The following is a 15084-nucleotide window of genomic DNA, read 5'->3' as shown; positions in this document are numbered from 1 at the left end:
ATTAATTTTTTTCTTGCTATAAATATACCTATGTTCTAACGTATTTCAGCTTTTATTTAGGATAATTCAGGATATAGTGTATGTAAATAAAATTAAATTTCAAATTTTTCTATATTTTTATTAGAAAATATCGAATATGCACATATATTTATAAACACAAATATAAATTAAGAATATAATCCCATTTGTTTTTATCAAGCAACGCGATAGCGGCGCGACGCCAAGTACATAATGTGGCTATATTTGACGTGAATGTCACTGCGTTAAACATAAGCTTATCCAGAATTCTTCTGTCAAAATTTATTTTTATTTTCAAAAACTATAAAACTGTAACAAAAAAATCTAATGACATTTTTATTATATGTTCAATGCACTGACTTTCGATTGCGATTAGTCCAATTAAAATCGGTACATTCAATCCTGAAATCTCGATATTAAGCGTGATTTACACTTGGCAACTTTTATTCGCCAGAAACCACGTCTAGTAAAGTCATTAATTCGTCAGCGAATTTTCTCGACTCTGCAGTAAACTTCTTGATTCGTCAGCAAATTCGCTGATGAAAGCTTCTTCTATACGTTTGATTTTTATTCGCTAGTGACTAAAATTTCGAAATTACAGAATCGCATCAAGTGGAAAAATTTGTCTTTTCACGACTTAAAAATTCGCTCTGGAAGAGCAGCAAGAAGCTAGCGACAAGCGTCGAAAGCGGTATTCGCTGCAACTATATGCTAACAAGAGCAAACCCGCGTCTAGAAGTTTTAGTAGTGAATTGCTAAGACGGTGCTTCTAGCGAATAAAAGTCGCCCCGTAAATCACGCTTTACGCAATTATATAGAAGTACCCGTGATCTAGCTTAGACCGCTGCGGCATTATCCTCATTTGGTTTAAATATTATAATATAAATATATAGGTATAAATATTACACATTAAATAAATATAACAAAATTTAATATAATACACTAAAAATAAAAATAAATAAAATAAATTTTATTTCATATACACGACGACGAAACGTATTTTATACAAATGGATACACATACATACGCACGAATGCACACACACGCATTAATATAAAAGTAGTATACATATAATAAGAGCTTAATGAAAGAGACCAATATTCTCTAATATTTACAAAAAGAAGTGAAATCATATAAAAAAAGACCTTACAAAGGTAAAAAAAAGATATGCCATTTTTTGGAAAAAATTTTTGAATAAGTTTTATAGGGATTTCGAAGTTTTTATATGCATATACAATAATATATTATACTTGGCAATGTATAGATCTATCCGTGTGAAGCTGCGGCCCCTCAATATTAAAAAATCGATTTTTTTCTTCATACATTCGTTTGCTCATCTTTTGCTCACGAATGCTCAGTTGGAATTTTCGTTTGTTCACCCTTAGTTCAAAGATTTGTGAGCAAACGATGAGCAAACGAATGCATGAAGAAAAAAATCGATTTTTTAATATTGGGGGGCTAGTGTGAAGTTGGCCCCCCAAAACATAATTTTCGTATATCTTTTGAACTAAGGGTGAGCAAACGAAAATTCCAACTGAGTATTCGTGAGCAAACGATGAGCAAACGATTGCATGCAGAAAAAAAATCGATTTTTTAATATTGGGGGGCTAGCTTTACACGGGTTATACATCTTATGCTTATTTTTGGATAGTTAATACGCTTTATGTATTTGACGTATCTCTCTTACCTTTGTAAAGTCTCTTTGTAAGGTCGATTTGTAAGGTATCTTTTTTATAGAATTCATAATTTACGCAAAATTAAATCGTTGATTTTTACTCGGTTTAATTATGTAAACTACATATGTTAAATAATTCTAATACTGCGTATATACCGCGTATATTGATAATCGGATAATGCGAATTTTTGTTGTAAAAGATCAAAGTATATTTGTTCATATTTAAATAGCATTTAATCCAATTTATTTGTGAAATAATTTATATTGAAGAAAATTTTAAATAAATTTAAATGTTTGTTGACATTATTAAAAAAAATTAAAATACTATGAAAAAATTATCTGTAAATTGATTAAAGGATGAAAGAAAGGATTCGTTAATTTAGAATATACTAGGTTAACTTTAAGAATATTCAATAAATCTAATAAGCAGAGAAGATATAATTCGAAAAAGAGATAGACATGTAAAATATAATTTTTTGTGTGTCTTTTATATATTTTTTGAAAAAAATTGTTACATTAATTTATTATATTAAGTATGAAATTAATGCAATAACTTAATTATAAAGTATTATAATTTTTGAAATATATAGAGAAAATAATATTTTCTCTATACATTTCACTATAGGTGTGTTCCATCATGCGCATGATACGCATGGTGCATCCATTGTTCTTGTTTAACATTTGGTGAGCAACAGGGATAAACGATGTATTAAGTGCATCATGCGAGAAACGGAACGCGCATCCTGTATATCATTATTAAATTAATAATTTTTCTATAATAATGCCTATAATAAAAAAAATAAATTAAAAATACATTACTATTCATTATGATACAGGTACATGATATATTTTCGAAGTTATCACCTTACTTTGATAATGTTGTTTGAATAAAAGATACCATTTCCGATGTATTTTCGCGCGCTGAATACGAATTATTACAAAAAATTACACCTTAATTAAAATAATAATAAAACTAATTAATAATAATAAAACTAATTTTTATATAATTTCTATAAAATATTAAAAATTATGTCTATTTTAAATTAAATATACAATAAATACATTCAAATAATGACATTCTCATTGACCTACTATATGTTTTGGCTTCATATTTAAGCTCCTTTGAAGTGTAAAAATATTATAAATTTATAACTCAGTAAATCTTAACTTTAAAGTTATGTATTAAACAGTGTTGATTTTTAAGACTAGATGAATATTTAATCAGCGACGTTATAATCAGGAAATTGCTCGTCAAACGATTAGTCGACCGAATGCAAAAATTTCTCTCTCAAAACAGAGAGCGGACTAAACTAAATCGAAAAGTCCTTTATCATTTTGCAAATTTTGCGATGGTTAACGAGATATTAATTTTTAAAGATAGCCGAATATTATAGTCTTTAATAATTTTTTTCTCAAATCAACTTTATTATCAATAGCGAGAGATGAAAATTGTTTATTTTCTTCTCATAAAGTTCTGAACATTTTTTCAAAATTTTTGAATGCTGTATTTCTTATGTTAATAAAAATAGTTGCAAATAAAAAATGCAGTACTAAAAAGTTAACAAAAAATTCTGAAATAATTTTTAGAGTTTTATGAGAAGAAGATACACAATTTTTATTCCTTGCAGTTTTTTTATAAAGTTGATAGCATTTGAGAAAAAAATTATTAAAGACAAATATTCGGCTATTTTTAAAAATTAATATCTCATTAATCATTGCGAAATTTGCAAAGTGGACTTTTCGATTCAATTTAGTCCGCTCTATCTACACAAAAGCGATTGGAAGAAACTCTCGAGACACCCTGCATCTATATTATAAATCTTGTAATTACTATAATTTCTATAATTAAAAAAATAAATAAAATTCTATATAAATATTTAATTACAATTTCATATTTCTAAAAATAGCGGAGATATTCAAGGTGGATAAAGTTATTATCCCACACAATATATACATATATATATATATATTAAAACCAAAAAAATATGGATCAGTGGGTCAGGCTATTGAGAGTCAAACGTGGTTTTTATTACGTAATTGTCTATTTATTCATAAAAATCTTGAACGTTTCGACTCACTTTGGAGTCATCTTCAACATACATAATCTCTATATATCCTTGAAAGTTGGAGATAAAGTCACCATCAAATTGGTTTTGTTAAATGACGTTTCTTTGAAGTTTGAGGTGAGTCACTACTTTTAATTTTTAGTTAAATTTAGTTTAACTATATTAATATTTTATTAGATTGAACATCAAATCGGCTAATTTAATGGTGACTTTATCTCCAACTTTCAAGGATATATAGAGATTATGTATGCTGAAGATGACTCCAAAGTGAGTCGAAACGTTCAAGATTTTTATGAATAAATAGATAATTACGTAATAAGAACCACGTTTGACTCTTAATAGCCTGATCCACTGATCCATATTTTTTTGATTTTGGAAAATAAGAGAGTTCGTAAGAAGATTACACTTGGATTTGTTATATATATTAATATATATATAAATATTATAAATTTTGCAATATGCACTAATGTTTATTAAAACCGTAATAACCTAAATATTGATATAAAGATGCGTTTAATGTAAATATAAAAACGTTTTAAGTTGTGAAATTTTGAATACATTTTATATATTGTGTTATTGTCGATAAAATATTATAGATTTAAATATGGATGATGCTTTTTCAAGAAACTTTTATGATACCCGGTTATGGTATTTCTTACGGTTTTTTCAGCATTTCTGTCGAGAACATAATTCGATGTTGCGCATGGAACTCGCCAAAGGTTGTTAAAGAAGTCTCACAGCACTTCGAGTCTAAACAGGAAGCGTTTAAAAATTTATTACACAAGTAGTATACTTAAATCTTATATTTATTTTTGTTTGAAGAACAAAATTATTTTTAGTATTTTATCTCGAATAATTAATAGAAATGTATTCTATTACATTATGTAAAATTAATTTTAGTCAGTAAAAATTATTATAAAAAGTAATAATATTAAGGTTATATAAAAATAAAATAAAATAGAAAAATTGAAAGGCTGAGAAGCAGTTATGTAATAAAAAACGTTTAATTTAAAGTCATAAAAATAAAAATAATTACATAAATAACAAACGTTTCGACACCGCTCTGGTCATTCTCAATGTTACAGTAAATACATTATTCCAATTATTTTATAATTATGTATTTATAATAACATTTGATTTCTATGTAATTATTTCTATTTTTATGTCTTTAAATTAAATAGTATATTATTATAATATTTGATGTATATAGAATACATTATTCTAATTAGCACATAATATTTAAAAATTATCTAAAAAATATTTATTTAATGTAAAAATATTAAATAAATACTTAAAAATGTTTTTAAAATATTGTGTTCATAGTAATATTTTACTAGATTTACAGAACAACTAATATTTTTGTATTATTGATATCACGTAGACAAAATAACTTTGTTCTTATTAAAGCAAAAAAAATTGAAATAATTTCTTTTTGCTTTATATATATGTATATTTGAATGCCAAAAATATGTATACACACAATTTCTATGTCTTTTAAGATACTTTAAAGTAGGATTAGAGCAAAATTCATAAAATATATACAAGATTTTTATGGCATTAATAATATACAAAATTAAAATTATCAAAGTCACACAAATCGGAACAAATAACACATGCATTATTATATTTATTTAAGGTTAAATTTTATAAATAATATATAAAGGTTAAAGATATTAACTCAAATTTTAGAAAAGCATTTATAATATAAAAAGTTTTATAATACGTATTAAATTTCTCTATTTATTAAAAACTTAAAAAAAACTCAAAATATATGTGTATATGAATATAATAAAAAAAAATCTTAAATAACAAAAATGTAATTTGTAAATAATAATTTTTGCGTATATAAAACATACTGAAATCATAAAGAATCTCGTAACTATAAGCAGTATTAAATTGCATAAATGTACCATATTATAACATAATATTATCCTTTATACATATATGTATATACATATATATGCACATCAAAGATTATAATATATAATTTTGATATCAAATTTCTAAATCCTGCATATAAATTTTAACAATTAATTATTATTTATTATTTTTAACAACTAATGTTTTATTAGTATGAAAGTATTAAAAAAATATAATTACATCTGCAAATTTTTGATTGTATAAAATAGAATTTTTTGAACTTACGGATTTGAATTTTGGAATTGATAAAGTATATATAGTATATTTCATATTTAAATAAAACGCAATAACAAATAAATGATTTATTAAGTAAATTTAAATTTTGTTGTAATAACGATTCGCTTTTTAAATTTGGTCCACTGACCGTTAAAAAGGATGAAAATTTTTAATTTTAAAACGCGCGGTATTATTTTTGATATTATTAATACTCCGGTGTAAACGTATATGTATAAAGGAATAAAAATGCATCAAAATTTTCTCTTTTACGACTATAATTTGTTTAAACGTCAATTACCTTGATATTTAATTAATTTAAATAATAATTACTTATGTCATTGGGATAGTTCTTTATTGTGAGAACTACAACTTCATATACATATAACTGCTTAAACACTTTTAAATGTTTTTTATATCAATGCGACATTAATTAATATTATACAAGCGATATAATCGGTTATTATTAATGTCGTAGATATACTTATATAATAATTCACTGTGTTAAGCAAAAGAATTTAATTTGATATTAGAAATAATTCATAAAGGATTTGTATTAAAATAGCATACCTTGAGTAAATAAATGGACAATGTGAATTTTAGCTAATAAAATACTGTAGAAACTCAAAAAATATTTGTTATAACGCTCGAATACTCAATCTAATTTATTTGTAAAACTTCACGTAAAAAAGTTTAATTTATATTTATCATAACCCTAATTTGATAAATTTTTGAGATTTTGAAAATTCGATTCTATTATTTGTTCACTCATAAAGCTAGCTTGTGACATGCGAAAGCAGCAGTTTATATAATTAAATAAACTTGAATATTTTGTAAAAGTTTTCCAACAAAATATTATTCTAATTCTTTTTTACATATTTGCTAGCATATGTAGCTGTCTATTATTATATGCCCGTAAAATAAAAAAAGAATTAATGCGTTGCATGTCATGAGCTCTTCCTATCATTGTATATCTATTTTTGCATACGATTACAAATCGAAATATGGAATTTGCATTCAATAATATTATATTACATATCAATAATATTATATTACGTGACGTTATTAAACAACTATTTTAAATTATCGTTTGATTTAACCTAATCTCTCTGATTATAGACCAATTATCCATGAGGAAGATTAGATTCACCGGCACGTTTAAAGTAGTTATATATATGATATGTTTCATATACGCCGTCTTTATTAAAAGTTTTTGAGCGTTTCTTAACAAACAGAATATTTATCCACGTTCTTGATCGTGTGTATCCTGATGTATCGCGTGATTTTTAAATAAAATACGACGCAATATACTAAACGCATCATAATTTTGATAAAGATAGGATCTGCTCACTACTTGAGTTTATTCGATCTATATAAATTAAAAATTGCACATTACTGTCCATTAACTATCAAAGAATTGTCAATAAGTACAATACTTGAAAATTTATCACAAGATTTATATGCATTGGTTTGATCTATGCATGGTTATGATCTGTACACTTAGATATAGTATATTTACATATATTTATTTATTACACTTAATTCTTTAAATCTTTATTGCTTTGTGCAATAAATTTTATAAAGAAGCGTTATATAATCTGTTGATAATAGTATATAATTATTGTAATAATATTTTTATGCCAAATTAGAACAATCTGAAAGACAAAAATAATATTTAAAATAGTTGATACATATATATATATAAGAAAAATATAAGAGAGAATAGCTACGTACTTGAATAAAATACTGAATAATATACTATACTTAAACTAATTCATTTCGCTGATGAGATCTTTACATGCAGAGAAATTCGCATAATATCGATATATTCAATAGAAAAGAGTAAAAGTAATTGCTTAAACAAATTGTTCCAAATAGATACATGTATAAGTATCTTATCCTGAATTGTAGAATTATCAAAAGAAATGTAAAAATATAATACTGGAAGTCCAAAAAAACTTCTTCTGTTTTTCTAGAAAAAAGTTTAAATATTTTAAAATAATTTATATATTTGCTCTTATTTTAATACCGATATTATCGCGAAGAAAGAAAAAGAAATTAATAATTAGATAATAATAGTATAGTAAGACGGAGAGAATAATAAAAAAAGTAATGTAGTATATATATATATATGAGACTAGGAGAAATGAACTCAATTCTGTCTAATAATACTCTATAGTTTTGTGACTATACTTTTTTTATTACTTGAACGTATACAATTACGCATGTTGCGTAAAATACGAGAAGAAATTTCGTTCAAAAAGTTTGTAATCTGTAACATTACACCCGTATTGGACTAAATATTGGTAATGAGACTGAGATTGAAATTAACAAATTAGAAGAAAGAAAACTAATATTAAATTTAGTAAACTTTGCTTTGATTGGTCAAATTCAGCCTCAATTTCAATTCTTAATCTGTAGTCTGATATGAGTATTAGATAAGTTACATAATTTTAAAGAAAGTTGATAGAGCTCTATAATTATTGAAATTAAATTTTAGTAAAAACTAATAAAAAAATTAATTTTACATGTGTGAGCACACCAATTTTTATTATTTAAAAAATTGTATTAATATACAAATTTTCGTACGAAATTTCTATATTTTATTAGAAAAATATTATTGAAAAAAAAAGGGAAACCAGTCCCTTTACATCTTCTTCTATTGTCATTGCCAGGCTTGAAACCAATACTCATAATTGCTGTAAATATTCTATAAATCTTCTTTAAATAAAAATCGTTATATTCATTATCACAAAATAGCAATTAATTAAATTTTCAGTAATTATATTGGTTTCAATACCTGTCCGTCACTGTTGCCAGCTAATGACGCCAAAATTAGAGGACGATATTACATTTACAAAATGTTTTAAATAGGAACTAATTTACCGACATGATTTTTATATGTCTCTAATTCTAATTTACATTTTGACTAGATTACGGTTTACTTCTCTTCTTATGGGATTTATATGACATGCAATCTTTTTTACTATTTATTCATGCTTTGTTCGAATGAGATGTAAAAAGAATGTAATTTGATCTGTGCATTCTCGATTACATACTGCACACGTGAAAGGATTCTTAGTTTGGTGAAAACTCATATGCACTGCGTACATGATCTCATTCGCAAAAATAATACAACAGTGGTAACAAATAAATGATGTTCTATATATGTTTATGTTATGTGTCATATTGTTCTCCTGGAGATCAGATTGACTTGCCGTTAGAAGTGCTGAAAGAGAAGATTCCGTACAGATTTGATTTGTGTTCCGAGTTTGTACGGCGTTGTCATCTATGTGAAATTTTTTCTCGTTTATTGTAGAATATTCTAGCTTCACCGCTTTACGCTTACGTTTTGAGAAACTGGTCGACTGTGGCTGATGTGAAATTTCTTCCCTTTTTACCATTGCTGACATACTAAGATCCAATGGCTGATCTAGATTCACATCTACCTCCATTGCCGATTGAGATTCCGAAATCGGCATCGTCGATGTTGAGGGTTCATCAATCCTTGCGTTAACAGGAAGCTCATCTTTGGTATCACTTATACTGGCTACGTGTTCTGTGTCATTGGTTAAATACTTATAAACATTTTGTAGTAAACGGAAAATCTGTCCCTGTTCTTTGTCATCTACAATTGAACGTGTTGCGAGATCTTGAAACAAAAGGTGACATAAAAAGTTAAACGGACTATTTTCAAGCAACAATTGTCTGTTAAATCCGTTTTGATTTTTTAATTTATTAAAGAAGTCGTTCAACATATTAGCTATGATAGGATGAGGTGTGATTGGAGTCGGTATCCGAACTGGCGATCTTTGTACTGTCTGAATCGGCGATCTTGGACTTGGCATTCGGACTGGTGACATCAATGCCATATTTGATTCCGGTAAGTCTAAGATCGTAGATGATGAAATCGGAGTTGTTAAAACCGAAGCTGACGAAGTTGAAATGGATGAAATCGTCGGAGGAGTCATTATTAGATTTGTCGGCATGTCGTCGATGGTGTCTGTTAGTTCCTTTTTTTCTTCTATAAATGTCTTTCGTCTAGGTCCACGTTTATTACCGTAAACATCGATAGTGGCGAATGGATTCGGTGTACCGTCTGGATTTAATACCAATCCCGCTTGATGCCCGTTATCTTTTAAATGTTTTTTCATTGCATTGCAGAATTTAGTCTTGTATGAGCAGTTACCGCAATTGTACTGATAGACTTCCGAGTGCGTTTTCATATGACTAGTTAACATCGATTTGCTCACGCATGCATACGAACATTCCGTGCACATAAATGCTTTGAAATCATCATGAGCACTGAACCAATGGAATGTCATATGATGTTTGAGCGTAGTAGCGAATGGACATGAGGTGCAAACAAAGCCAGAACATTCTTCCTGTGTGAAATGCTGACGTAAATGCAACCAAAGTGCCAATTTCGTCTTTGCCGTAAAGTCACATTTGCTGCATGGTTTTGGCTTGGAAGTTTTATTTCTCTTCTTCCCTTTGCTGTGTAATTCATTACCAGAATCGTCGTACTCCTCATCATCAGCATATTCGTTTAAACTGTCATTTTCCACGTATAAACTTTTTACGAACGTGGAATGAGCAATCACATGCTCAATATATTCTGCTCTGAAAATATAAAATTTAAATAATAATAGTCTATTTTATTAAAATTGTTAACAAAAATACAATTGTACTATGCAATTAGAGCAATTATTATATTTAATGTTAATCAAAACAACAGATATTTTTCATTCATAGAAAGTGAAAATGCCTAATCGAGTCTTGGAATAGGATGTTAGTGTTTTTATTATCATTGTGTGAATATTATATATCGTGTATGTAGTCTCCTAATCGCGTGCCGAAATTTTTCTTCAGACTTACAACGCAACTCTAAACAACTACCACGATAATATCACTTGAGCCCAGTAATGGAAACCGGGACGAAACGCCAACTTGTGATATTCTTCGTAAACTTATTTTTCGCAGATTTTAAATTATCATTACTTTAACATTAAATTTTAATATATGTCTTTCAACATATTATTAATATCTAATAAGATGCTATGGCATCGAAATTTGTTAGATTGTGTGTCAATTTAACAAAAAGTGATATTATCGTGGTAGTTGTTTAGAGTTGCGTTGTAAGTCTGAAGAAAAATTTCGGCACGCGATTAGGAGACTACATACACGATATATAATATTCACACAATGATAATAAAAACACTAACATCCTGTTCCAAGACTCGATTAGGCATTTTCACTTTCTATGATTTTAAATCTTACGAGTCCATTGATATCATCATTCAATATATATAGATATTTTTCAATTTCATAAAATAGATTTATAATATTATTTATTTACTCCTTACAATTTTCTCTTTTTTCAACCGACTAACCTTGACTTCTAATGCGTGTTGAGTTCTACATATAGTTCTACATAACACACATACACACAAAATTATTAAAAAATTAATGTTAAATACCTGGATGATGCAGTGTAGGAACATAATTTACACTTTCTAGGTAACTGTTGCTCATTAGTTGACTGATTATTATTCATAGTACTCTTAATTAAATTGGATGTAGATGATAAACTATTATTCCTCGAGGACAATAAATTACACGTTCTTGCATCGGATGTGCTTGGAATCGAATGGGCGAACAAGAAATTGAAATTGTTATTAGTTTCTCCCGCCGCCTGTTTGCTCTACAAAAAATATAAAAACAATTCTTAAAAAATTTCTTATACGGAATGTATAAAAATGAATATATTGAAAATTTAGGGCTAGATGATTTAATTAACTATAAGATAAAGAACTATATATTTTGAAATATCTTCTAAAGTATTAAGAGACAATAAATAAAAATGTGATCTTACCTATATCTTAAATGTAATTCGCAAATCAACTTTTAATATTTAGGTCCTTGTATCTATTATTCTATTTGATTAACGATATATACTCAGCGAGATAAAAATAAGAAACGAAACAGGTGCAAGCAAAAAAAATATTTCACGTTTGAACTTCGAAGACTCGATTGATCCGATATACGACTTCCATCACCGACATTTTGTTGAATATAAAAGGGAACGGGTCCAGAGAATGAATAAAGTACATGACGCGTATTGCAGAAAAGAAGAAAGAAATAGGGAGATGAAGTAGAGGGGTTGCACGATTACTCACCACGTTTATATCACCCCAAGCGGGCGTGGTTAACGGAAGGAAGGGAGGACACCGTTGCTCCTCGGCAATGGTCTGCTGTTGATGCTGTTGTTGATCCAGCGTCTGTCGCTGGGATTCTACATGTTTTTGACATTTTTTCATTTTATCTTGGAAACATAAAAATAGAACAAAAATATGATTAGAGAGATGAAAATTAAGATTACATGCAATGAAGATTACAACGAATAAAATATAAATAAACGAAACGTACGAAATTGCAACGGAAAATATCAACTAAAATTTTAACTTTTTTACTTATTGTTTGACAAAATGATTAATAAAATCAATAAATGTTACAAGTGAAAAAGTCTAAAAACTTATTATTTATGTCGCGAGATAGGGGTTGCACCCCTATCTTATAAATGCTTACAAAATCTCTTTAAATCTAAATGTAAGACTCATTCGGATATCTGTTCGTCTCATTCTAGAGAGACATAAAGCTTGAGCTTTATATAATTTATTGATCAGCACCACAAATAGTAATAAATAATAATTTGGTAATAATAACGTACAGTACATATATAATTAAAGCATGATCTCTGCAAAACCATAATTCTAAAATTATTTATCATAATAAAAAAATGTATTCCATTAAATTAGTATTAAATTAGTATTACGATGTTCTTTTATTAATAAGTCCAACTAGACCATTATTGTCAACTGCCTAGCACATCCGAGAAGCATACTTTCCACTAATAATAAGTTAATATTATTACGCTAAAAATCTCCAAAATAAATCTATCGAATCTGTTGTTTCGATCTTCACCAGAATTTTCCGTTTTTCTATTATTTTCCAGCAAAAATTGTACTATTCACATTTTTGTTAGGTAAGCTATGCATGTATAAATCGATTCACATTACATAATCATGCTAAAAAAGCACAATTTTCAAATTCTGAAGATTGTTCGCAGTACATAAATAAAACGTATAATGAATTATAATGACCGTAGCCGAATAATTTTTTACGCTTATTCTGAATTATAACTGTATTATCATAGACACTACAGAACTACAGGGTTATAGAATAGACCATTAGATAGTCTATAATAATAATAATAATAATGATTATTATATATATATATTTATACACCCAAAAATACCGCCAAAATACCGCCCAGTATTTATATAGCGTTATGCCTGATAAAAAATTAAGTTGATTACTATTAGGAAATTTTTTTCCACCATGCTTACCGAAGCAGTTATTATCGAGTAAAGATAATCCAACCAACGCCGTGTTTTAAACGGACGCACGTCGGTGAGCCGCGCGTCTAGTAGTGTGCGTGAGCGCTCCGCCTCGCGCCGGTACATCGCTGACTTCGCCGCTATCGCGCAATGTTCTCACATGTCATGTTATAATATAATGATTATTTAACAACGTAATACTAATTGCATTTACAACAAAATTTTTAGAATCATTATTCACTACTTTCTTAATTGATTTGGTGACTTCAAAAGTGGTTCGAGTTATTTTTCTCCATCGTGTGACTTTTTAGAAGTGTGACATGAAGGGTTAAAAATGACTTTGATAACGATTAGCCACTATTTTGTTAAATCATATAAGCTTCTTTAATAAATATTTTTTAATACAAAAATATTTTATTTGGTCTACTTTTCTTTATCAATTAATTATCAAATATAGAAGTTTTCTTTCAATAACTATTGTGTTAATTTTTAAAACTGTTAAAATGAATAAAAATCCATAATATCCGATTTCATTAAAAAATATTTTTTAATAAGGTCGGATATTATGGAACGTGTCCGACTATTATTATTAGAACATTCATTTTAGCTATATAATTGCGTATAATCACATTCTAAAGAGAGTAAAGGAATAACATCTATCTGGTAAAAATTTTACTGCTCAGATATTATTCTTAACAGATTTTTATAAATTTTTACAACTTACAAGAACACATGTCCAAAACTTTTTTTAAATAATATTGCAGTGTGCAGTAAATAAATATGATTTAAATTTAAAGCTTCCAACAACAAAAAATTAAACATGATTTTATTTAAAAATAATTCTTCATAAAGAATTAATATAATATTGATATTTGAAATAAAAATATCGAAAATATTATAAATCAAAATTTTTTTAATTTAAAAATAACTTTATTTTCGCTTGATTTATTCAAAATTTACACATTATATTAATTGATTTAATTCATCTTTCTCCAATTGTGAAAATGTAAATTTTAATAAAATTTGTAAATTAAAATATAAATTATTGTCAATATTTTAAATGTACAGTTATACGTAGAGAATAGCAAGGAATTTTAGAACAATGTTCTTTTATTATATATATCATATTCTCATTAATATTAATTTTAACATCTAATATAGAGAAACAGGGCAATGAGCTATAAATTAAGTTAAAAATCTTTTTAAATTAATTTAAATATATTGCGAAGAAAATCACGTAATTATGGCGTTTCGTTCCAGCTTCCACTACTGGACTCATCAGTAAGGCATCGTAGTGGAAGCCTACCTTATACGCCTGCAAGAGTTATTCAATCGAGATTCTATATGAAGAGATATACGCATATCAAAGCACTTGCGAGAATTTGCGAATTAAATATCGATATGCCTCTGATAGCGGGTCGACGTAGTAATATTTCTTCGCAATATTTATCAAAAATAATATATGTAATCAATTTTAAATTATTTTCGCTTTCTCTTTTGCGAAAATTTCGTATTCCTCTATAAATCAAGCAAAAAACGATTTATGTGTTCCTTTCTGATGAAAACCGATTTACACTTTTGGGTCGTATTATTTATCTGGAGCAGAAAATATAGAGTGGTGTTCTCGCTTTAAAAAGACGCCCCACTGATATTTTTTATTTACACCATGTTCGACACGTACTTATAACGGTATCCATAAATAAAACTTGACATCTCTTTGTAATATTTCACCTTTCTATGCGTGAAAAAAAATTGAAATTACTTTTTCTTAGAGAAAGTATACAAAAACAGC

The 15084-nt window shown here is 27.3% G+C and overlaps 1 protein-coding gene across 1 annotated transcript; it reads right to left on the bottom strand.

The window, feature by feature from the left end:
• Positions 1–8685: 8685 nt before the first annotated feature.
• On the bottom strand, positions 8686–12212 carry Hb (hunchback). Its single transcript, XM_018542703.1, has 4 exons — positions 12072–12212; positions 11373–11596; positions 8952–10515; positions 8686–8712 (listed from the first exon to the last, which is right to left on the bottom strand). Exons 1-4 carry the CDS (start codon positions 12210–12212, stop codon positions 8686–8688), a joined length of 1956 nt encoding a protein of 651 aa, XP_018398205.1.
• Positions 12213–15084: the final 2872 nt, after the last annotated feature.

This window comes from Cyphomyrmex costatus, unplaced genomic scaffold (assembly GCF_001594065.2).
Source record: "Cyphomyrmex costatus isolate MS0001 unplaced genomic scaffold, Ccosl1.0 scaffold344, whole genome shotgun sequence".
NCBI lineage: Eukaryota > Metazoa > Arthropoda > Insecta > Hymenoptera > Formicidae > Cyphomyrmex > Cyphomyrmex costatus.
This window is presented reverse-complemented; position numbering and strand designations above follow the sequence as displayed.